The following is a 26,124-nucleotide window of genomic DNA, read 5'->3' on the forward strand; positions in this document are numbered from 1 at the left end:
CTTTCTAAATGAACTTTGGGACTGACCATGCTGTGAACTCATCTTTCACTACTGACCGCTGCTGTTTTGCACTGTGGTCAGTATTTATGCTTTCTATTTTCTGTGTGAAGTTGTGAGACAGCAAAATAAGGATTATCACCTACCTGAAATTTGGATCACTCTGTCATGCTCTGTATCTTTTTCATTCAGCCAAATTCCTCTACAACCCCTATGCATTGTGGCAGTTCAATATTTGGGTCACTGCAAAGTAAATGATTAGAATAAAATAATTACTTTAATTGATTTTACGATGGTATGTTTGCAGTGCATGTTTCTAAAACAACAGCCTGCTCTAATTCCCAGGCTGGAACCTTTTCAAAGTTCCTATATAAGTCTGTATCACATTTCAAGATCTGCTCTTGACTGGATTATTTCCCATCTTCAGAGACTGATTCTCTGCTGCCTTCTTTTTAGTCATCATTTACATCTGTGCAGGGCATCAATGTGACTCTGCCATCAGCTTTCAAGATCTGGAATCTTTATTTCTTGTTTTTATATCTTTAAAGGTCTATTTGAATTTTTCCTTTAAAACATCAGGACTGAAAATCCTCAGTACCCTCCCCCACTCCCCTCCGTTCTAATCTCTTTGCTCCAGGAGTTGGGGATCTGTATAGAAAGTTTATCAGCATGTTGCTGACATCAAGTTGCAATGAGTATATTTAGCAACTCTTTTGTAAATGATGGAGAAGCTGCAGTTTGCACTGTGAAGTATCCAGTGAACATGAAAGGAAAAAATAATGATATGCAAGTGCTTTTCTGGATGCAGGCTTTCAGTTTGGATCACAGTGGGTTGCTGACAAACTGTGGCACATCCTGGAACCTTAGGGCCTGTGTGGGTTGTTTTTTTTTCCTGGAAGATCACATTTGGACATTGCAGCCACTTCCTTTCACTACTGTCAGAATAAAAGCAAAGTGAACTGAATGATGTGCCCATCTACCCAGCACAGTTACATGAGAAAGAGGCAAATGAATGCAGAAAGTATTTCAGTACGTGACTACACTATGAGAATCCTGTCAGTGAACTGTGCAACAGCAGCCAACAAATAATAAATACAACTGAAGAGCTGATACTCCACAATTCTATTTCTAACTTCAGATGAAATATAATTCTGTGATGAACAATAAAACAATAATTAAATTTATCTTTATAAAATACAACTAAATGTCCAACCAGTGTGGAAATTAAAATTGAAAAGAAGAAGAAATGCAGTTACAACTTGTGTGGAGTGCCCAGAGTAGATGAGGGTAATCAATAACGAGTGAACAGAGGTGGGAGAAATGGCAGTTGCAGGTCTACATGCAGGTAGTTGGTAGTTGCGTGTTTTTCTTCCATTAGCATTGGTATGCTAAAATTCAGTAAGCTGACCTTCTGTTAAATTGATGTAAAATATTATTATTTGCGTAGTGAATACAAAATCCTTATAACTCTTAATGTTACAGGTGTTTGAAATTAATTATAATCAGTACAAAAGTATGTCTTTGTAGAATTGGTGTACAAAGTAAGTAGTAAGTAATAAGTAGTAATTAATAATCAAGTAGTAAGTAATAATCAAAAGACCTAGAACTGTGTTAATCCATAACACTTTATTATAGTTTAATGAACATAAATGCTTTTTTTGTTCATAAAGTTCTGTTATTAATTAACAAGTTGTCTTCTTCTTTTTTTTACACTGCACTTTTTTGTATTTAATATTCAAGGCTCTGTGAGCTGCTGTTTTCTGCCTGTGTGTATCAATGAAGAGAAAAATGAGATGCAGTCACTTTTGCAGAATCAGCTCAGAGAACTTGCTGCAGTTTCATAGGATCCTTAGCAATATTCACTTTCCGTCTCTGCTCTGTGAATAGAAATTATAATCAGTTACAATCACTTTGAGACAATCAGAGAGTGTTTGTAGACCATTGCACTTGAAGTACATGCTGTAATTTACAGCTGAAAGAACAACTGTGTGGATTACTATTTCATAGCTTGTAACTGAATGAATGGTTGTATTAATTAATTTGGAAATGCTTTAAGGAATTAACCTGTAAGACAAGAGTGTGCCCAGTGCTTTAGAGGCACAACTAACAGCAAATTAGCATCCATGTATATTCAGTGGTAAGCATTACTAAGTGAATGGACTGGCCTGTTTTTGCAAGGTTATGTGTTAGCAGATCACTTCTGTATTGCTTTGTGTGTTTTTGTGGGTCACAGAATCACCTACGTGTTGCTTTTTTCTTGAAATACGTGGTCAGTGTCAGTGATCTGCATGGTAACCTGTGTAGGATGAAGTCAATGAAGGTGTAAGCATCTTGGAAGCTGACTGTAGGGTTCCTGAGGGCTTGGAGACTGGTGCATCTATCCTTCAATGCACAATGGAAGGGTAAGAATCACAACAATCAGAGATGGAAAAGAGCAACACTGGTAATATCATATCCCTATGTGAATAACCTGAGTGTTTCTAGTGAATTCTGTTTCTAATGTTGTTATTTTAGAGGTGTTTTGACTCGAAGATGTATTGAAATGGATAAGAGGATGTTCACATACATAATTCACATTTCTGCTGAAAAGCTGATCTGAAGAGACAAACTATAATGCACGTTGGCTTAGATTTGTAGGGCTTGGAGTATAGCCTGTGGTAATGGGAACATTCAGATTCTTATCCCAGACAATGTAAGTGAGATACAGGACATACAGGAAGTCAGAAGGATGTGTTCATCAGATTCTGAAGTGCACTGACAGTGATGCAGAGGGAGAAAGAAAAACCACAGAACCACAGTCATACATGTTTTGAAGTTATATTGAACTGCAAGCTTGCAATAAACTGTAGGAATGAAATAATCTGGTCAGAAGCAAGATGTCCAAAGAAGAAAAAGTCATCACAGAGATCTACACTGTTAGAAGTGAAGAAGGAAGACTAGAACACAAAGTTTTCTTATTCACTCCAACATCTTACATAAATCCCCATTCATCAACTGCAGCCAAGAATTTAGCAAAAGGTGGCAGAAATTCTTACCAGCTAACTCTTCCACTTTTAATACAAGTAGTGTTTAATTATCTGACAGCCTTTAGTGTGAACATTATGTTTTCTTGCTAATATGCATTTTGATTAAGTAAAACATATTTTTGTTGGCTTATTAAAATCAAAATCAAAGGAAGGTGGGTCTGATAATATATTGGTGAAATTGCAGCATTTCTTTCAGATTCCTTGTGCTTCTTTGATGGTGTTCGAGTGTGATCCTACTTACATAACATTCCTTTACAAAACAACTTTTTTGGAGAACCATGAAGAGCCCTAGAGTAACGCTGGAAGTACAGGGCTGCTGAAATGTCTTTTAGACCACCGCCTTACAGTGAGCTGGACTGGCTGTTGCAGTTCATCCCTTTTCTGACAATTCTGCTGTTCTTAAATAGAAGGTCTGTATGGGAACTGTTGAGTCCTGGCCTGAAGCACTGATTGAGCACCTGGGGAAAGGACCTGGTCAGCCCTGGGAGCACAGGTGAAGGCAATTCAGCTGTGTGACAGGAAGGGGTGGAGCCTGGCTGCAACTCTCTTAGACCCCATTTAAGGGCTGACTGGCCCTGGGGAAAGGTCTCTGGTTGGAGATCCCTCTTTGGTGGAGCTTTCTCCTGTGAACCTGGAGTCTTCCGATATGGGCAAGCAATGTCATTCCCTTCTTTTATAGCACCTTTCTATTGTGCTGATCTTTCCTGTTTTATGCCTCTGGTGAAACACCTTTTCCCATTGTATTGATCTATCCAGTTGTTATCATGTCTAATCTGTATCCATTTTTCACTCTAACAATGAATCTGGAAAATTTTGATTTCCTTTCAGAATAGAGAAGGATCTTGTGTTTTCACTGGTAGTGTTCTTGGTGAGCACTGTATTATGGTAACTTCTAGGAAAAGGACTGTGTGAAAAGGAGACAGATGGTATTTTAGCCACAGAATACTAGAACATTGGTTTAATGTACCTTTCAGCTTCGCTGCGGATAACAGGAATGCTTCTGTCCCCTTTTGACTGTTTCCATGGTGCTGCCAGCAACTTGGATATAAATTTTTGGCTTAAGGGCCAGTGGTAGTTTTAGCAGCCTAGGAGCACAAGGCTTTGTGCTGTATTCCTTGTGTGGAGCCTGAATCTGAAGGATATTTTGAGTTTAGTTCTGCAAGTATTTTAATATTATTGAAAATTGCTGTGGTATTAAATGTAGCTATCAGACTATGAATTTTGTTCTGTTAAAAGCGGAGTTGTTTTTTTTTCCTCTAAGGAGCTGTCTTATCACCATTTGGTGGAGTAAAACACGTTACCTGATAGCATGTGAAGATTGCCATGTCCAAACTATAAAAAGAAGTATGGTATTAGAACTGTGTAAAGGCATGCAAGTACTTACAGTAAGTCTGATCTAAGACTTTGGGTCAGGCCTGGAATGCTGAATTATGATTTCATACAAAAATAATGCAGGTCCCACTTTTAATCACAGTTTCCATTAATAATTGTTTCCTTTGTGTGATATAAAACAGAGAATTGAATGCTACAGATTTCTTGAATATTGGGAACTATAGCCAGGATGCTTGGATCAAGAGTCCATTTTTTTTCCATCATGTGGAAAAAAAAACCTGAGGTGAGGATGTCCCTGCATCCTTCTCAAATGGAGAGTAGGCTGAATTAGGCAGAGATCTGAATTAGCATGTTAATTGTTTTCTTGGCAAGAGTTGAGATACTGGGTCTGCGCCTCAAGGATAGCAAGGTTAGTCTCAGTAGCTTCTGTTTTTTCATACTGGCCATTAAAGGCTGTTGATGTGGTCTACCTAGACTTCAGTAAAGCCTTTGACACTGTCTCCCACAGTATTCTCCTGGCAGCCTGTGGCTTAGAATCACCAAGGCTAGAAAAGACCTAAAAGATCATCCGGTCCAACTGTTCATCTATTACCAATAGCTCCCACTAAACCATGTCCCTCAACAAAACATCCAGCTTGGACAGGTGCAGTCATGGCTGGATAAGGAGCTGGCTGGAGGGCTGGGCTCAGAGAGTGATGGTGAATGGAATTAAATCCAGCTGGTGACTGGTCATGAGTGGTGTTCCCCAGGAGTCGGTGCTGGGGCCTGTCCTCTTCAATATCTTTATTGATGACCTGGATAAGGGCATTGAGTGCACCCTTAGTAAGTTTGCAGATGACACCAAATTGGCTGGAAGTGTGGATCTGCCTGGGAGTACTGAGTCCCTACAGAGGGATCTGGACAGGCTGGAGAGCTGGGCTGAAGCCAATGCGATGGGGTTCAACAAGATCAAATGCCGGGTCCTGCACTTCGGCTACAACCACCCCAGACAGCACTACAGGCTTGGGGTGGAGTGTCTGGAAGACTGCATAGAGGAAATGGACCTGGGGGTGTTGATTGACTGTGCCCCGGAGGCCAAGAAGGCCAATGGTATCCTGGCTTGCATCAGAAACAGTGTTGCCAGCAGGAGCAGAGAGGTGATTGTCCCCCTGTACTCAGCACTGGTGAGGCCGCACCTCGAGTGCTGTGTTCAGTTTTGGGCCCCTAGCTGCAAGAAAGACATTGAGGCCCTGGAACATGTTCAAAGTAGGACAACAAAGCTGGTGAGGGGTCTGGAGCACAGGCCTTATGAGGAGCAGCTGAGGGAGCTGGGAATGTTCAGCCTGGAGAAGAGGAGGCTCAGGGGAGACCTCATTGCTCTCTATAACTTCCTGAAGGGAGGTTGTAGTGAGCTGGGGGTTGGCCTCTTCTCTCGTGTAACTGGTGATAGGACCAGAGAGAATGGCTTCAAGCTGCACCAGGGGACATTTAGGCTGGACGTGAGGAAATACTACTTCTCTGATAGAGTGGTCAGGCACTGGAATAGACTACCCAGGTTGGTGGTGGAGTCACTGACCCTGGGGCCATTCAAAGAACGATTGGATGTTGTGTTGAGGAAATAGCTGAAATAGGAAGGGGATAAATAATAAATACTCACTGATGTTGAGGCTTGCTGTAATACTCCACACAGGAGCAATCTCAGGAAAGAGATCCTGAATTAGTGGTGATCAGCCCTTACATGAAATCTAGGAGAGGTGGAGCCAGGCTCCACCCCTTCTGAGAGCACAGCTGAATTACCTTCACCTGTGCTCCCGCAGCTGAGTGGTTGCTTGCCTCAGGTGGTTAATCAGAGGTTCAGGCTGTGATCAACAGTTTCCCATACAAACTGTAATTGAAGTATGACTGTCACGGTTTGAACTAAAAATCCACCTGCGTCCGTGACAGGGGGCCGTGGACCCCAGAGGGGCCCTAGGCCGAAAGGAAAAAGTTAATTAGGAAAAGAAAACAGCGGCAACGATCTAAGGAGGCACACTTATTTACTAAATACTATATCGAAATACAGGATAACACAATATAATACAATATAATTGAAAATTGAGCTAACGAATCAAGCAAAATAGGAGAGAGAATGAGTCCCGTAACCGAGAGGCCTACTGTGAATCTGGGCGAACGGCTGAAGGCTCCCATACACTCCCCTGAACGCCAGAACTCGAAAGACGTCAGTCTGTTCTGTGACCAAGTTAATATAGAGTCCAGGTCCCGTGACCCATCGTGTTGCTCTCTGGGAGATGTAGTCTTCTTCTGTAAGTTGCAGATTCAGTAAAATTATTCATGCTTTATATGATGTTATGATGTGGAATACTGATAGCAAAATTACAAAATTATTAAACCATGACAATGACCCTTAGAGTGAGCTATGATGGGGTGAGGCCCTTCTGCTGTCAGGAAGAATAAAGCTCAGTTCTTTTAACTGCAACTTGTTTTTTTGGTAAAGCAACTCACCTATGTGAGCGATCTCCTTTGTAAAACATGTAAGAGCAAACAAATGGTCCACTCCAAGAATTCCTGTTATTGTCTCTCCAATATTTTAAGTACTAAGTTGTCCCTGGAAATTTCCTCCTGGAACCTGGTGTGTTCCAGAGAATGGGAAGTTGGTTCATATGACCTTCTATAGGCAGTTGATCCCTTGAAATGGCAGAGGGTGAGAATTATTGCTTATACCAACACCCTTTAAAGACATTTTTTCCTTTCCGGTAGAAACTTCAGAGAAAGATGAAATTTGCTCTGAATTTCTAGGAGTAATTAAACTTGACTGTGGGTTCAGTGTTTCTTGCTGCTGATGGAACTGATTACAATTAGCAGGTCACTGCTTATATGTTTTAAATACAGCTAGATGGTGACTGTCAGCTGTGTGGTGGTTGCTTGTGTTTCCACTGGCCTTTCATGCAGAGAGGAGCTGAGACCTCCCCACCTCTTGAAATCCTCAGAACCTGTTACTACATAGGTTGCTCTGAAAATAATGCCTCCTGTTTATTTTCATGGAAATTAAAACAGATACATAGAGCACAGTAATGCTGCTTGGTCAGGCAAATAATTAGCTAGAAAACACTATTTTTCAACATAGTCACTACAATTAGTTACAGTTCTTCAGCAGTGATTACCTGGAGCCTGCACATCACACTTGGAGGTGACACACTGTTTCACAGCTGCTGTTCTGGTATCATTGCAAGGAAAGCATTGTCCACGTGGTCCATCTTTCGCTGGCCTGGACAGATGGAAGATGCCATTCTTTCAGACTGCCCCTCTGTTACGTATTGTTGCCATGCAGTGCAGTAATGACAGGAAGGTTCAACATCTGTTGTCATATTGCCAACATCTGCCTCTGACACTGTGGATCAATGTTACAAAAGAGGAGTCCCTTTTACTTTGCTTACTTTTTAATCAGAATCAAGTCTTCTGTTATGAGAAATAAACTGTATGAAACATCACACTCTGATGCTGTAAGGGGAGTTCATAGAATTTATAGTAATACGAATGAATCTCTGAACAGCATCCTAGTTTCAGCGAGACCACAAAATCAAAACCTAGCGGAGGAGTGGCCTGACTATAATTTGTGCAGACAGAGTCCTCTGCAATGTTAGCATGCAGCGATTTTGTTATGAAATGCATGTTTTGTGATAATACACATTAGAATCCAAGTTAACAAGGGTTTGCAGCTCCTTCAGTCTGTTTGGTTATCCATGAAGGGAGCAAGTCCTCTTAGAACTCGGCAGTACAGCTTCAGAATGGCAGAGAATAGGCTGCTATCTATTGAGGTTTTTTTCTGAGCTGTAAAGTACATTCTGCAGGACAACTACTTGACATCAGGTTTGGTGTATAAATCTTTACAAAGCTCAGAGCTGTTGTGAGTCAAAGCAACCTTTTGCTACAGATTTCATCGCAGTTTTCTTTGCTTATAGAGTCGTCTGGTTTTGATGAAGGTGTTTAATGATTGTTATGTAGCATTGTCAGCAGCTTTAGCCTGGTTTGATGGGAGGGGATTGAAGGGAAGAGGCAGGGAGATGGGCTTGAGACAAAACAGTGGCAAGGAGCTAAGGGAGAAAACTGATTTACTTAACGTGATAGTGGAATTTGAGATCACACAGTAAGATACAGTATTACTGGAACTGAAGCTAATAAATCAAATAAAATGAGAAAGTGTGTCCAAAAGTGAAGGCCTTACTCTAAAGCTGAAGGCAGATGGCAGGGGAGCACAAACTGCAGATGAGCAGCAGCAGAAGTGCCGTCTTGTGACTGCTGAGCAGTTTTATCTTTCCCTCTGAAAGGAAAATGGAACAGTGGCAGTGTTCAGGGAATGCTGGCAATCCATACAGCTGGAGCATTGGCCTTCCAGTACTTGAGGGGAGCATATAAACAGGAGGAATGGCTGTTTATGAGAGTGGACAGTGATAGGACAAGGGGGAATGGTTTTAAATTGAGACAGGGAGGTTTAGATTAGGGATTAGGGGGAAGGTTTTCACCTAGAAGGTGGTGATGCACTGGAACAGGTTGCCCAAGGAGGCTGTGGATGCCCCATCCCTGCAGGCATTCAGGGCCAGGCTGGATGTGGCTCTGGGCAGCCTGGTCTGGTGGTTGGCGACCCTGCACATAACAGGGGGTTGGAACTGGATGAGCACTGTGGGCCTTTTCAACCTTGGCCGTTCTATGATTAACCTTTTAACTCCCAGTGCGGTACATGACGTTATGGTTTGGAATAGCAATGACAAAAATCATAAAACCGTGTCAAGTATATGTGTGCCTCCAGTGGTGCAGTGGTAGGAATGCCACTTTGCAACACCAGTGGCCCGGGTTCGAATCCCCCCTGTGGCACAAGTGGTAGAAGTGCCGCTCTGCTACACAGGAGGCTTGAATCCTGGGGGTTGGACTCGATGATCTCTAAGGTCCCTTCCAACCCGCACAAGACTATGATACTATGATGATACTATGACCCCTTTACCGCCCTCCCCCATCCTGCAGGAGTTTTTAATTTTTTTTAAATGCTGAGAAGGGAAAGAGATTTAGAAGTTGCACAGAGGGGATTTGTCTTGCAGTATTAATCATGATCTAGTCTACAATTTAATGTCTTCACTCTCAGCAGAGTAAATACAACTTTAGGGATAGTGACAGCCTACTAGTTAACAGGTTGATATTGCAAAATTACATGGCATTATGAATATCCTGATATATTTTTCAAATAATCTTATTTTCTATACTTATGGTACTGCAATTTCAGGGAGAAACAGGGAAATAAGTAATGTTACTCAAGAAAGTAAAGCATAGTGATGATATATTTAGAATAGTATAAATCTTATGTTTCTCATTACTTTTGGTTTTGGCGGTATTGCAATATATTGTGCTTGTTTTACTGCATTTCAGTAAGTATGACACCAGACTTCCATGTGGATTTTTAGTGCATAGAGATGAATGCTTATCTTTTGGTCAGCATCCTGTGTTCTTAATTCTAGCCTACTCAGTACTTAGGATGTCTTCTGCAAGTATTTAAACACCTTCTATTTCGGTGGAGCTATTACATGTGGAGGAACTGCTCAATTTTTTTATTTTATTTTTTTTAATGTGTGCAGAGGCTTAGAGGTGTCCAAATTTCGGTTATACTTATGGTAGCTGGGTGCACTTTCTAGTCATTCAAGAATGTTTCTAACTCCTGTGGATGCACAGGCTGCTGGGAAGCCCTAGGAGAAGGATATTTGGCATGAAGTCATTTATGCTATGCACGTTTGAGATATGTTAGCCATTAAGGGATGCCAAGGAAGTGCACTGAATAGCTGCTAAGGCCATTTTCCTCTCTGTACAGGCAGATGTTTTTTTAGATACCATATGTCACTTAGGTCTTCTGAAGGATGCAGCCTGCTAAAAGGGCCATATAATTTCCTTTTTGTCTTTGAAAGTATATGCATGAAGAGAACACTTACTGGCAAGTAGCGGTCATCTACATATTTCATGACTGTGTATGTAGGACACACAAGCTATCCAGCAGATCTCCTAAGTGACCAATAACAACAATTTCCTCTGTGAAGGGTGGTTTTACATTAGTGAGGATTTTGATCTCTAAAAAGAAATGCAGATCTTAATGCATCTTACTGTGCCAGAATAAATTCTGAGGGATGCATGTAGACTTGAGGTAGAGATGCCATTTAAACAAAAAGAAATCTCTGACCTCCTTGGCAAGTAGATTCTGCTGCTTCAGAAGAAAATCACCATAGTATTGATCTGCAGTGGGAATCTCTGTTGCTGCCTCTCCTTGTGCTGGTGTGCTGATAGAGCCCAGCTCTTGCTGATCATCCACTTCACTCTTATAAACTGGAAGGTTTGTCTCTGCCAGGAGTGCATCTTCCATCCACAGGCCTTTGTGGCACCTTCTGTGCTCTAGCTCTGCCAGGGTTACATCGGACCTCAATTTAGGAAGGAGTCATTCTTCTGTTCCTAGGTTAAAAACTGCAGGTTTTACTTCAGTGATAATTTGCTGTGATTAATTTAACAAATAATGAAAGCAAAAATCTAGCCCTTTATTAATAATATAAGGGATGTGCTGAAAGAATGGTGAAGGACGTGAAAGTTGCCATGATTACAGAGTTCTTTCATTAATTATGAACCCACCTAAGCCAAACAATTATTACAGGCTTAGAAAGTAAGTCATTTTCTTCAGTGGAGTAGCCAGAGCTACAAACCAAAACAGTGAGTAGAAGGACAAGGAAAAAGAACCTGGAAGTCGTGCATTGCAGTCTCTTCTTTACCCTCAAGATCACATTGTGTTCCAGAACAACTTCCAGCTTACATCGCATTATAGCAGGGTTTCTTAAGTGCTGCTGCAGACAGCCAGTCTCACCACAACATGTTCTGCAACATATATTCAATACATATTTCCACCCATTTTCTTAGAGTAGTCTGCAGCAGATCTCAAGGGCCCAAATCTCAAGCTAAATTAATAAAGGACCCTCACTGCAGTCCCCCTACAGGTCTGTATACTTGGATCAACAGCATATAATCTTCTTTCTGTGAAGTAAAAGTGACTCTTTGTAAATCAGTAGGCATAACTCAAGCTAGAAAAGAGCATCAGTCTGTGTCAGAATGTGCATAGCAAGATTCTTGGAAGCAGCTTAGTAAGGAAGAAATTAGGCCACTTGAAGAGGCAAGGTGTGCAAGCAACTGATAGATCTGACAGCGAGGGTTACACTGTGTGATAGGTACAGTTGCTGTAAGCTCAGCCATGTTGAGTTTCTTTCCATTTTATAAGTCTGTAAGCGCAGACTCGGGCATGGCCAGGTAGTGACTTTGAAGACTCTCTGTGTGACCACTGAGGATAAGGAAAAGGCAGAGGTTCTGAATGATTTCTTTACGTCTGTCTTTAGAGACCAGACCGTTTATCCTCAAGGTACTCCTGTCTCTGACCTGGTAGTCTTGGCTGGGGAGCAGACCAAACCCCCCACAATTCAGGAGGACACAGTCAGAGACCTACTACTGCAAGTGGACTGCCACAATTCCATGGGGCCGGATGAGATTCACCCAAGAGTGCTGAGGGAACTGGCAGAGGTGATAGCCAAGCTGCTTTCCATCATCTATCAGTGTTCCTTGTTGACTGGTGAGGTCCCGGAAGACTGGAGGCTCGTCAATGTGACTCCCATCTACAAGAAGGATTGTAAGGAGGACGTGGGGAACTACAGGCCTGTTGGCCTGACCTTAGTACTAGGGAAGGTTATGGAACAGATTATCTTGAGGGAGATCACACAGCTTGTGGGAGAATTGGGGCTCAGGCCCAGCCAGCATGGGTTCATGAAGGGCAGGTCCTGTTTGACCAACCTGATCTCCTACTATGATCTAGTGACCTGTGTGGTGGATGAGGGAAAGGCTGTTGATGTAGTCTACCTAGGCTTCAGCAAAGCCTTTGGCACTGTCTCCTGCAGTATTCTCCTGCAGAAGCTGGCAGCCTGTGGCTTAGACAGATGCGCTATTGGCTGGGCAAGGAACTGGCTGGAGGGCTGGGCCCAGGGAGTGGTGGTGAGTGGAGCAAAATCCAACTTGTGGCCACTCATGAGTGGTGTTCCCCAGGGGTAGGTGCTGCAGTGTGTTGAATTTCATATCTTTATGAGGCTTGGGGCGGAGTATCTGGAAGACTGCATAGAGGAAACGGACCTGGGGGTATTGACTGATGCTTAGCTGAGTATGAGCCAGCAGTGTGGCCAGGAAGGCCAATGGTATCCTGGCTTGCATCAGAAACAGTGTTGCCAGCAGGAGCAGAGAGGTGATTGTCCCCCTGTACTCAGCACTGGTGAGGCCACACCTCGAGTACTGTGTCCTGTTTTGGGCCCCTCGCTGCAAGAAAGAAATTGAGGCCCTGGAGCGTCTTCAGAGGAGGACAACAAAGCTGGTGAGGGGTCTGGAGCACAACGGGGCCATATGAGGAGCGGCTGAGGGAGCTGGGAATGTTCAGCCTGGAGAAGAGGAGGCTCAGGGGAGACCTCATTGCTCTCTATAACTTCCTGAAGGGAGGTTGTAGTGAGCTGGGGGTTGGCCTCTTCTCTCGTGTAACTGGTGATAGGACCAGAGAGAATGGCTTCAAGCTGCACCAGGGGACATTTAGGCTGGACATGAGGAAATACTACTTCTCTGATAGAGTGGTCAGGCACTGGAATAGACTACCCAGGTTGGTGGTGGAGTCACTGACCCTGGGGGTGTCCAAGAAACATCTGGACATTGTGTTGAGAGGCAGGATTTACTAAGAACTGTTGGTGATAGGTGGGTGGCTGGACTGGGTGATCTAGTAGTTCTTTTCCAACCTTGGTGATTCTGTGTGTGCTTAGCATGTTAAAGTACCTCTAAAGGTACTAATTGATGGGCAGGATACATGGTGTTGCCAGATCCTTGCCTGTTAGGAACTGCTCCTGCAGTGTAGCAGGAATGCTTTCAAAATGTTCTAGTCATACCTGCTCTTCTATGTTTTGATGTGCTGTACACAAAGCTTCCCCGTCTGCTTATGTTACTGATGTGACTGTGTTTAAACTTCCTGCATCAGTTTGGCTGAAGTTGGAATTTCCTCCAGAATTTGGCTGATGGAAACTGTTGATGGAGTCCTTTTTAGAAAATGGCAAAGGAGACAAATTCTAGCCTGGCTGGGGGCTTTGTGTATGTTTTTGTTTTTTTGGTTTTTTCTTCCTCTGCTTCTATAGAAACTCAGAATGGTGGTGAGAAAGTCAGTGTTTTTCTCTTACTGTAGCAGATTGTAGAATTGTGTGTATGGCTGTGTTCAGGAGGCTTGGAAGGTTTCAAGGGATTGAGGAGGGCAAGAGGAAGAGATTGTTGATTGAACCTTCAGACTAAAATGCCTGTTCTGTTGTGGTCCCAAATTGTCCAGCTTGGATTAGATGACCCATTTTTCTCTAGTTCTGTAGTCTTCACAGCTTTAATATTTATTGTAAACAAATTTGTATCTCCTTTTCATTGTGTGCCTTTATGAGAAGTAGGAAAGAGTACATATGAAATCTCTACTACTGTGTCAGATTTGCATGCAGAAGCCTGGCTGTGCTGTGATCTCCCTTGCAGGTTTTCAGACAAAGACTGCAGTGTTTGGAGCTATCTTGTGTTCTGAGACCATGTGAACTGTCATGCTGTGGTATCCACTGACAAATAATAGTAGGTCTCATTTCTTGCAGGGCTTCCAAAGCAGCTGAGGACAGAACCTTAAGCAGTGCCATGCAGTAAGTGCTAAACAAACTAGCACAGAAAGGATCAAAAAATATGGCAGTCCGTATTTGAAATAATTAAATATATGGACTCTCACTGATAAGAAATCATGTCAAAGAAAGGACGTAGCAAGGGCGAAAAGCCTGAGGCACTGATTGTAGCCCTACAGGCTGCCAATGAGGAACTCAGGACCAAGCTAACAGACATTCAAATTGAGCTGCATCAGGAGAAATCTAAGGTGAGTGAAGGTTTGGTTTTAAAGAAGTGTCTGCACTGAAGGAAAAAAACATGGGGAAAAGAACAGCATAGAAATCAAGAGATGCAACAGAACTCTTCTCTTGAATAGTCTGATGTCCTTCTCCTTCACTGGAAGAACTTTCTTTTTACTGAGGTACAATTTAAAGAAGCCTCTGGCCTTCTAGTGGAGCAGTATGCCCTTTGTAACATCTTTGCCCATGTTCCAATTAGTGATTTTCATCCTATCCACTCAAATTGTTTCCAAGTATACTATTAAAAAAAATTCCAGTGTGTAGAAGTTGTGTAGCGTTGCTTTTTTTTAATGACTGCTTATTTCAGCAAGATATATCTCTATTTCAAAGTTAAGTGAAGTAGTCCTTAAGTGTATAGCATGAAAGTCCATATGGACCTTTGTAATCCGTCTGCAGAACAGTTCATCTCTGTCATGTACATTGAGGTATGTATGTGTTGTTTCAGGCTTGTTCAAGGACCAGTGGTCTGCCTGCATTTCAGTACAATATCTAAACTTGTTTAAAAGTCAACTGAGTATCATGTGTGTAAGTGCATGTAGGATTATGCTGTAAAAGTGCTCTGGGGTCCCTAGTTGGGCTTAAATATATATTAGCGTAAATGTACTGAAGGCTGCTCTGTAACTTCAATACCAAAACTATGGACAAAGAACTTAAGTGTTCTTTATTAAAGAGCAACAAAGAACAACCCTAAGTAAAGCAAACTATTTCATCAGTGAAGAACACTTTCCTTTAATTTCATACCCAAGAGCTGACTATCATAAAGTTTCTTTTATGAATAAGAACATCTACAAAAGACTAGAGGTTTCCTGGATGTTCAGATTTGCAGTGCACACTCTCATCGAATTAATTTCCTACAATCATGAAAGCTGTAGGAATCTTGCTATTGGAAAGCCCTTTACTTTTCTGAGGAATTTGGCTGAAATTGACAGTTGAGTTAGAAAGTTTTATTCAAATGCATGTATGTAGACAAAGACTTATTTCCTAAGGAAAAACTAAAGTACTTATCTTCAGTAAAGACTTTGCAGAATCTACATGAGGACTTCAGGAGTTGGCCCATATTTTGTTGTAGGGGAATGGAGGAACTAGGGTCTGCAGGAGGCACTTCCTTATTCTGACATGGCTGTGTGTCTGAGCTTGTTTGGTAACAATATCTTGGTAGCAGGTGACTTTCATTTTATTTCTACTTAGATTGCTAAACTTGAAAGAGAGAAGACTCAAGAAACAAAACGTATCCGTGAAGTGGAGCAGCGCAAGCAGACTGTGCTTATCACTGAGCTAAAAGCCAAGCTCCATGAGGAGAAAATGAAGGAGCTGCAGGCTGTGAGGGAGAACCTCATCAAACAGCATGAGCAGGAGATGGCACGGATGGTGAAAGTCCGAGACAGCGAAATCCAGCGTCTCAAGTCAGCGTTGTGTGCACTGCGGGATGGTAGCAGCGATAAAGTAAGGACAGCGCTGACTATTGAGGCTCGTGAGGAGGCCAGAAAACAGTTCGACTCAGAGCGCCTTAAGCTTCTGCAGGAAATTACTGAACTTAAGTCTGCCAAAAAGCAGGTAGATGAGGCCTTGAATAATATGATCCAGGCTGACAAGATCAAAGCAGGTGATCTTCGAAGTGAGCACCAGTCCCACCAGGAAGCCATTTCTAAGATCAAGTGGGAGAGTGAGAGGGATATTCGCCGCCTGGTTAGTAACTCTTCCCTGCACCAGAACATTTCATGTTTTGTCTTATGCCATAGCAAGTTTGCTTTGTTTACTTTTCAATTTTTGGGTGCATCACAGAACTCTGCAACGCACCTCTGTCTGAAGAAGTAACAAAAATCTCACATTGCTGTATCTCAGTGGCAGATAGCTCACAGTGAGTCAGCTAGAGCAGCCACTGGGTGGGCAGCTGATACCCCAGAATAGTAGTGATTGATGCCCTCCATCAAGAATTGGCTTACCAAGATCCCAATGTATCTGCCATGCACAGTGTTAGAAAAAGAAAACGTTTACATCTGTACTTGAATTTATTAGTTTCCCTCACCCTTATGTTGGTGTCCCAAACACATAAAACAACGGCAAGAGGGAGAGAGACCTTTTGCTTTGATCTTGCCATAGCATTCAGTGAATTCATACTGGTGAGAATGGGTAAAAAGAGGCCTATAGCAGTGGCAGTGCAAGTGGCTGTGTTTTGGTATAGCTAGGGAACTGGGCCTCTTGCCATGTTGGAAAATTTGGCATGAAAGCTGACAGTTGAGTAAAAGAAACAGTGATTTAAATAGTGTCAGGAGTGGTATTTTTGAGTTTGAAGCATTGTATTTGAACACTGATCGGCAACTAAGCACCCCACATTTACATACTGACCTTTTTTCACAGTGTTTCCACAGTGGAGGTTTAGAATTAATCATATTGTAACAAGTTACCAAAAAGCATTGTTTGAGATAAGGATAGTTGTAAAAGAGGAAAGGATGAAAAAAATCCACCTAAAAACCAAGAAGAAGTACAAATGATGCAAAACAGTCACTCACCTCTGGCTGACCAATGCCCATTCAGACACTAAGCTGCGGCAGCCCCAGCCTAGTCTTTCTGGCTTTACTATTGAGCGCAGTGTCGGTATGGTATGGAATATCCCTTTAGCCAGTTTGGGTCAGCTGTGGCTTTGTGTAAGGCTATCAAAGCTGTTACTGTGATGGTGTACAAGGTGGCTGACACCTTGGAGTATATTGTTTTCAAGCCTGTGTGGTATGACATAGCAGATTTAAGTGATGAACACTAGTAAATCATATTGTACAATACTCATCTAGGCTGAAATGTTTTTGCTTTTACACACTAACATTGTTGCTGTTGTGCTCCTCTCATCAGATGGACGAGATCAAGGCTAAAGATAGGATCATATTTTCCTTGGAGAAAGAACTGGAGACACAGACAGGCTATGTGCAGAAGTTGCAGCTGCAAAAAGAAGCTCTGGATGAACAGCTTTTCCTGGTGAAGGAGGCAGAGTGTAACATGAGCAGTCCCAAGAGGGAGATCCCAGGAAGGGCTGGAGATGGCTCAGAGCACTGCAGCAGCCCTGTATGCAGGTTTTACTGACTTCTGCGCAACATTTCTCTTGTTTTCTCAGGGGCCAAGACAATGTTTAAGCATTAAATAATCAGTACTGTTTTGCAAGTATCGATCCATGAACATAACTGTCTGGATAGCCTGCATCCTCAAAAGCAGATACTGGAAAGACAGGCAGAGAGAAAGCTGTGGGGAACCTAGGAGATTTGCGAGCACCTCCTCTCTCTCTGTCTTGCTCTACACATGTGCAGCCATTTCTGTCACAAGTGTAGCAGAAATGCAAAGTCGTGGCCTGAAGCAGTGATGGAGCATCTGGTGGGAAGGCAGGGACAACTCAGGGGAGCTCAGCTGTATGCAATGTACCTGAGTGATGGAAGGGCTGGAGCCAGCATCCACCCCTTCCCAGACCTCATTTAAGGATTGGCAGTGGAGGTAAGGGGATCTCACTGGAGATCCCTGCATGCCTGAGGCCCTGCTAACCTGAGGTAAGCAGCATTTTTCCTTGTTTTCTGTGGCTCCTGCATTTGGGCTTGTCCTCATTTGCTACAGCTGAAGACTTTGCCATGCTGCTATTATTGCTGCGCTTTCCATCACATTGTAGCATTACAACAAAGTGTGCAGCTCCTTGCGACTAAAAACAGTATTTATACAACAAGTGTGTATACATACACATTTTTACATATACACAAATGAGGAAGAAGAAGGTAAAGGCTATTGATGCTGAAAGGGGTGTCCTTACATTTTCACCTGTTTTAATGGCCCAGTGAGTAGGAGCAGTGTGTAGGAAAAATCAATTGAAACTAGAATATTTTAGCTTTTGGGTTTTTTTCACCTATAATCATAATAATAACAACAAAAGAGCATCACAATCCTTTTATTTTTATTTAGCAAGTGAAATGTTTTTATCTTAAATTTTTCCCAAAACCAGATGTTTTCTTCTTGCCAGAACGTGTGTTGTTCTAGAAACAAATAAACATATTTTGTTGATTGTGATAAGTTGACTGGTATGTAGCTTTGGGTGATTCTTTTCCCAAATATGTCTTTTGAAGAATCAGTAATTGTGTTATGTTGTTATTGATGAACAGGATTTGCGCAGGAACCAGAAGAGGATAGCTGAGTTGAATGCCACAATCCGGAAACTGGAAGACAGGAACACTTTGTTGGTCGATGAACGAAATGAACTGGTATGTGAGCTTTGCACCCTCATATAGGGGAGGCCAGGAACTGTAGGGAAGATGAGGAGTCTCCAAGCATGTGGCAGATGTGCCTTTTCTATCCATTGGTCTGATCACCTGGGACACTTAGGTTGGCTTTTCACTCCACTGAGATTGCTCTTAAATTCTGAAGTTATATTGGGACAAAAATCACAATGGGAAAGTCTTGTAAGTTTCTGTGTGACTGATAATGTCCTTTCCTTGACCTTCTCAAGAGTTTAGGAGCATACAACAGTATATGGTGATGTAAATCAAATGATGCCCGTCGTCCTGTACTTGAGAAAAGACAAGAATCAGCTATAGATAGTGGATGGATGATACTAAATCTGAAAACAGTAAATTTCTTTCTCTTAGGTGGTGATTTGATCACTCAAAGTTTCTACTTCCATGATTAAGACTGAAGGTGGTGAAATTCAACTCTTGATGTTTTATTTATTTTGTTCCTCAGCTAGGAGTCCTGGTGCACTCCTTTCATATCAGTGTGGCTGCCTTGATTCTCCTTTATGTTTTTAATTTAATATTATCAGAATGATATCAAGTTTGTAATAACATTACAAATGTGTTCACATGCCTCTCTTCAATTAGGAAAAGCTCTCAGACCTCAGATTTCTGCAATACTGAATGGTTTGTAGCTGTCTCATGCCATTAAATCTTCAGCCTATTTTTTCACAGAAAAAAAAAGTTTAAAAAAGGCTTCAAAATTCTATCTTGCATAATGTGACTATAGTGAATATATTTTGTTAAATATGGGCAGGGACTGCTGGAAATATCATGCTCAATGGGAACTCTTGAGTCACAGCCTAAACCACTGGATCACCTGGGGAAAGGACCCGGTCAGCCATGGGAGCACAGGTGAAGGCAGTTTACCTGTGTGACTGGAAGGGCTGGAGCCTGGTTGTAGCTCTCTTAGACCTCATCTACGGGCAGACTGCCACTGGGGAAGGATCTCTGGTTGGAGATCATTCCCTTGTGGAGTGTTTCCTGCAAGCCTAGATCTGTGAAAATGGAGAGCACTTTTCCTTTGTAATATTGTTCCATCTGTGCTAGTCCGTTTGCTCTTACATTCTCATATCACCTTTCTACCACATTAATCTTTCTGATTGTAGCACATGTGCTTTGAGATACAATTGGACCAGCAATAGCTTTCTTCATTTGTAGGGTAAGACAGATAGTTTTGCCAACAACAATGCTGTTGGAAGATGTAACCACTTCCTACCAGCTCTTCCCTTTCCTGTTAGCAGAAGGGATCTGCAGGCACTTGCTAGCTTGCTTCAAGCAAAATCAATGGGTAAGATGATATGATGATATAAGCAAATGTGCTTAACTGTCCTTAACAGTTACAGGGAATTCTCTCTGTCCTTTCTACAGCAGAACTGCATTGGGCAGGAACCTCCTAGTGGTGAATAGTAACATGGAGCTGATTCATGCCTGCGTTAAGTAGATAATCTGGTCACCCATGATCTTGCTTATCCTTCCTTAGAAAAAGAAATGTTGTGTATTATCACTGGGTTTTACCAGATGGAGCTAATCTTGTGGAGGAAAAGAACTTGGTTAAGACTCTAGCTGTACTAATACTGGGGCTTCCAAAGATGCTGTAAGATACTTTGATTAATTTGTTGTTTAAATGATGTTTAGTCAATATTAGTTGACTAAAGCATGCATTGTGCATATGCATAAGTTCCTATGTAAATCTGTCTTTTGATGAGACAGTCCATGAATTTCTTGAAGATAAAACACAGGTCTTGGGTTCATTTACAGTTCTTTCAGCAGCTTTGCAGTTGTCTGATGGTGTGTTAGATTGCTTCGTCTCTACATATGAATTTTCCCATAGATAAAACTATCAGTAAAAATGTGCAGAATTGTGCTTTGAAGTTTGTAGGTTAAATTTATGGAGGCTGTAAGCATTGCTAGGATTGCTTTGCTAGTTCCAGTAGATCATTTTTGCTTGGTGTTTTAGTGTGGCGATACATTAACAAATATTTCTCACAAACGAGTGAGAAATGTGTCTTTTATTTGGATTACTTACCATTATTAATTGCTATAAATCAATTATTATCTATTCAGCTGAAGCGTGTCCGAGAAGCTGAAAAACAATGTAAACCTCTCCTGGAAAAGAATAAGTGCCTCACAAAGAGAAATGATGAACTGATGCAGTCCTTACAGCGCATAGAAGATAAACTCAAAGCAGTCACTAAAGAAAATATAGAAATGGTCAGTATTGAAGAGAAAAATACACTTTACTGCATGGTATACATCTGTTTTGATGGAAATTTTTGCACAATGAATGCATGTACATACGTGAGCATGCAATGCTATTGTCAAGATATAGGAATGCTTAGGTTTGTACGTAGTAGTCTTACATAATGTTGTCTGTTATGCTTGATGTGCGATATTTTGGAGTGAATGCATAAAATCAGTCTTTAATATTCTGAAAATTAGATTTGACTCTGAATTTTAAAAACAGTTCTATTGAGTCATGTTCTACTCTGCTATTTTGCATCTGAAAACCAAAAAAGTAGCTGGTAAGAGCTATGTTTTTCAGACAGCCTGATGTTCATCTTTGAATGTACGTATTTCTTTTAGAGATGATGATGGCAAAGTAAAGTTCTGCTATGCCCCTGAGCATGTGTAATTTCTATGAGGCGTATGCATGGTGAATGGATACAGGAAAGGGAGTATGGTGATGCAATTTCAAGGTTTATGAATTTCAAGTATCAAGGCTTTATGAGATGGAGTTAAAACAGTTATGTCTGTAGAGCCTTCAGGTGATCTTTGGTATCAGTCAGAATCCAAATGCATCAATTTTGCATTCCCGTTAATTAAAGAGGAAGTGTGAGATTTGAGTTACCAGATGTAAACTGGCAGGCTTCTAAGTGTGTTTGCAACTCTTGCCTCTCTCTCACAATAGTCAGGTTCCTCATTTTGAGCAGACTGACAGTTCTGCAATGGGTGATGAGGATGAGACTACCAGGTTCACATTCTGATCTTAGAGAAGAAAGGTTTTAGTGCTACAAGGTTAATCAACTTTAAGACATTGCGACTCACCCATACCCAGAAAACTGATACACTTATTGTAGGCATCACAAGTTAGACTTCTTTTTCCGCAGCAGTTGTAGATCAGAAATCACAGCCCCGGCCTGTCTCACAGCAAGCAGAAGAGACCTGAGCATGGTCATGTGTTAGACATCAATGGAATGCACAACCAGTGCATATGGGTGCACATGGCAACTTAGCTCCACTATCAAGAGTTGACATCTGCTCTTGGTAGTGTAGATGCTGAAATAATGCAAGTTAGCAGGCTGTGGATGGCTGGAATAATTTTTTGGGGGCTATAGGCCCAAGATTAATATAATTAATATGACTGTACATTCTAAATGAAAAAGTATGCTTTATTTATAACTGAAAGTTTGTCTTTTTTCTTTTAATTGCTAGATCTTATTTTATCTGTGTTTGTCTTCTTACTACAGAGAGAAAAAATGACATCACATCCTCCTCTAAAGAAACTAAAGTCTCTCAATGACCTGGATCAGGCTAATGAGGAGCAAGAAACAGAATTTTTAAAACTTCAAGTCATAGAACAACAGAATATAATTGATGAGTTAACAAGGGTATGTCCAGAACACCAGGAAATTAGAAGCAATTCCTGTATAAAGTTAATTACCATTAGTATTTCATATTCTTTTCATATTCATTTCAATCTATAAATAGAATTCTGAGGTTTCATGTCTTCCTTGCTCTTAATACCTGTGTTGTTTTAGATGTCAGTGTGTTGATGTGGGTTATTAACTGCCTTTTTAATGGGCTGTTGGCTCTGCAACTTGAAGATGTGGCACTTGTGAACTGGGTTGTAGAAATGAACAGACTGTTCCTGAGCTCCACTGTTCACACACATACATGTTCACAAGGCATGGCTGTGACAAGCTGGTGTATGAGGTAACCATACCGCTATTAAAATGTTGTCTGGAGAAGAAACATGCAAGCACACAGTGCAGTGCCCTTTGTGTGCTGGAAAAGAGCATGCTGCTAGACATGGTTCTCTAGTTCTTCTGTCACATCCTTCAGTATTGTCAGTCCTGTTTTCAGATGACTTTGCATTTTCTTGAGGGGAAGACGAAAGATACTCCAGAGCAGGCTGTTTCTTCTCCTAAGATGTCATTGCTAGATGTGGAGAAGTCAACACTTGTATCTTTTAATAACTAAGACAGAAGTGCCACTACCTTTGCAGTGAAGGCAGTTTGCCTCCCATACTAAACCTGAACGGATGCCCTGCGAAAGCTTCCTGGTGACTTTGGCAGGAAATCAGTCAGTGTCTGACAGCCTGCCAAGGCAGCTACACAACAGCAGGGGCTGCTTTTCTGCTGTTCCCTCCAAGTGGTTTTTCAGCTGGCACATAGACAGTTTTGGTATGAATTTTCCCTTCTGTGTGGAATCAGGTTGCTGCTGGAAAGTACAGCAGTCAGTGATTTATTTCATCTGTAGGTCTGATGTTCTGGGGCTGCAAACAAAAGAAGGTAGAGCTAAGAATCTTGGGTCCAGTAACTTTTCAATCTCACTTTCCAGGACAGGGAAAAACTCATTCGTCGCAGAAGGAGTAAAAGGAGTTCAAAACCAATTAAGGTGAGAGGAAAAATTATGAACTAAAAATAGATAACGTATGCAAAAGTTTATTGGCATCTTTTGTTCTTGCTTTGTATTTTTTTTTCAGATTCCATGTTTAGAAGGTTGTAACCTGTCAGCATAAGTGAAAAATGTTGCAAAGCAAATATGGATCTAAAATGCTTATTGATCGGTTGGCAGCACACTTATTCATAAACCAAGCTTTTAAATGCTCACCTCTGTACACTGAAACCCAGTCCAGGTACATGTCAAGCACCTCTGTTTTCATAGGGCGTAGCTCAGTTCTCATTTGGATTGGTGAATTCAGTTACTGGAGATAGTGAGACATAGAGCCAAAGTGTGTACTGTGAGAAGTCTCTTGCAACGTACGGCAGTTACTGTAAGACTGGAAAGATGCATGGGGGATAAAAGTTGCATTTAAAATTTAAAAAAAAACCAACTGAAATTAAAACGTAACTGTCGCCTCCCGATCCAGTGACAAATTAAGACTGCCTTGTGAAAGTACCATGCCTCTGTGCACGGGGAACAGACGGGATTTGCACACAGTGTGTAACGCCAAAAGTACAAATTTAATGCCTTGCAACAAACCCTATATAGTGGTACAGGTGCATGCAGGTACCACCTACGCAATACCCAACATCTCCCCCCTCTTTATCATCTGCAAGCCCCTGTAAAGGTTCCCCCGTGCACTCCCTATTACCCCAAAAGTGATTTGCACGTTTAAGGCTATTCCGCAAACAAATCAAACGTTAAACATATGCGAAAAACAATTAAGCTGTCATAATAACATACCAAAGAGATGCAGCTGCAGTGACCTGAAAGCACACATAACAGCTATCTGCCTAATGATTTTTGAAATGCTGTATGGCAACACTTAGTCAACTTGAAAAGAACAGTGCATTCAAGTTCAAGATAACAGCACAGTTACAATTTTTCCAAGTTCAATGTAGTACTATTGTACAGAATCTTCATGGCATTCCAGTTCAATCCAGTGTGCATTATAAATGTCACACTCCATAACCAAATAACAAGATAAAAACATATGAGTTGTGCAGAAACGTTCCAAATGTCCACCACTGGGGGGTTATCCAGGAACAAGGTCTCCCCCACTCATGCACTATCAGTCCAGCATGAAGGCTGGATTCCTAGTTCGGACCTTCAGGCATATTGGGAGCAACGCTGTCTCATGTGCTGTTACCAGCAGCCGCTGGCTAATGTTGACGTCAAATCACTGGCTGCACTGGAGACATTAACCAAGGAGACATTGACCAAAAGTGGTGCTGAAATGTTCGGATCCTCACGGTGCGCAGGATGGCTTGTCATTTGGTGCCAGCTTAACCCAACGTGCCAGCAGCCAGCGGGGCCCACTTGGGGTCCCAACACAAGCGTATCCCCTGCCCATGATGAGGAGTGGCATAGGGTCTGGGAGCCATAACCCTCCATCAGGTCTGATCAGCACCTGACCTATTGGAGTCTGTTCAGTCAGCTGATGGTCTCCCATCTGATTCTCTAGGTAACTTAAACTAAACAGTGCACGCAAGAGGAGAGCGTGTGGGCACAGCTCAGGCCCCTCCAGCCCTCCCCCCTCTTTAAGCACACAAAGACACCCCTTCAAGGTCTGATGTGCATGCTCCACAATAGCCTGGCCAGTGCTGTTGCCAGGAATGCTGAAGGTATGCTTAATGCCCCAAGCTGTACACCAGTGTCCAAAACATACACTTCTATATCCTGGGCCATTGTCAGTCTTTAACTCCTGGGGTGCACCCATGACAGTTATGGCTATGCAACACTTATGCACTGCATGGCAGTCTGTCCATATTGTGCCGCAGCTCAGAGAAAACCACTGCATGTGTCAATTGTGACGTGCAAGTGATGGAAACACCCAAACTGTGGGAAGTCTGTGACATCCATCTGCCAAACCTCATTTGGTCTCAAACCTCTGGGGTTCACCCCTGCAGGAAACGGGTTAGCTGAGTGGCAGCCTGGTCAATTCTGTACAGTGTTGCATGCAACGTGAACATTGTCTCCCTCCTCCTCGCTAGTCGAGGACTCCTTGGCGCTACGCCCTTGTACTTCCCCTCTCTTCTCTGTTTCATCAGAAACCTTTTGTTGAGCGTACGGTGGCTGCTGAATAGGGGCAGCAGCGTCCTCTACCAGTCCTGGCGGTTTCTCCCCCAGAAAATAGATAAACACTCAGCCCCCCCATGCCCCAGAGCCCTCCTGACTCATCCTCCCCCCACTTCAAGTGTCCTATGGGGGGAGTGGAGGAGGCTGTCGGAATCTGTAACTAATAACGGGTTTTCTCCTCAGCTACTGAGGCCCTTTTTTTCTCTACCTCTTCTACTGCCTCTCCCTCTTCTGTCTCCTCTCGATCATCTGCCTCCTGTTGTTGAGTCTTCTCCTCCCCCTTGGAATCAAATGGCCGCAGCGAGGTGTTAATGGCTCGCCATAACTCCCGCTCCTCATTAGCCGATTTAGTTAACTTTCTAAGAGCGCCAAGAGGGGGGGTAGCAGTTTCTGCACCTCCTCGTCCCCTGCGAAAGCCTGCTCAAAGAGCTCCTTGCTGGCTTTTTCTAATGCCGTTTGACTCATACAGTGAGAAGCTTCATCAGCTAGACCTCTCCACATCATCCACTTAATAAGCGGATCGAGGTCCTCATCATGCACTTCACATCACACCCGTGAAGCCATCTCCCACAGTATACTCACCCACTGTCCCATAATCAGAACTATAATGGAGTTGCTGTCACACACACGTGGTCCAGACCGCTCTCACCACATCATGTCGGGGTCACCAATTCTCGCCTCCCGATTCGGTGACAAATCAAGGCTGACTAGTGATTGCACCGTGCCTCCATACACGGGGAACAGATGGGACTCACACACAGTGTGTAACGCCGAAAGTACAAGTTT

At 42.4% G+C, this 26,124-nt stretch overlaps 1 protein-coding gene across 11 annotated transcripts in view; it reads left to right on the top strand.

Annotated features, from left to right (window-relative positions):
- The window catches only part of JAKMIP2 (janus kinase and microtubule interacting protein 2), a 56,348-nt gene that overhangs the window by 1,726 nt on the left and 28,498 nt on the right, over positions 1-26,124 (top strand). For all 11 annotated transcript variants that reach the window (XR_014935566.1, XR_014935565.1, XM_085519067.1 and 8 more), the window contains 7 exons: positions 14,039-14,307; positions 15,527-16,024; positions 17,183-17,392; positions 18,466-18,564; positions 20,659-20,805; positions 22,062-22,202; positions 23,155-23,211. Coding sequence is in view for 9 of the 11 variants with exons in the window: in XM_085519067.1 (XP_085375193.1) it covers positions 14,179-14,307; positions 15,527-16,024; positions 17,183-17,392; positions 18,466-18,564; positions 20,659-20,805; positions 22,062-22,202; positions 23,155-23,211 (1,281 nt within the window). In the remaining 2 variants the exon portion in view is untranslated. The remainder of the gene's footprint in view (positions 1-14,038; positions 14,308-15,526; positions 16,025-17,182; positions 17,393-18,465; positions 18,565-20,658; positions 20,806-22,061; positions 22,203-23,154; positions 23,212-26,124) is intronic.

Source organism: Coturnix japonica, chromosome 18 (genome assembly GCF_054131305.1).
Source record: "Coturnix japonica strain WE chromosome 18, WE-NBRP24, whole genome shotgun sequence".
Lineage (NCBI taxonomy): Eukaryota > Metazoa > Chordata > Aves > Galliformes > Phasianidae > Coturnix > Coturnix japonica.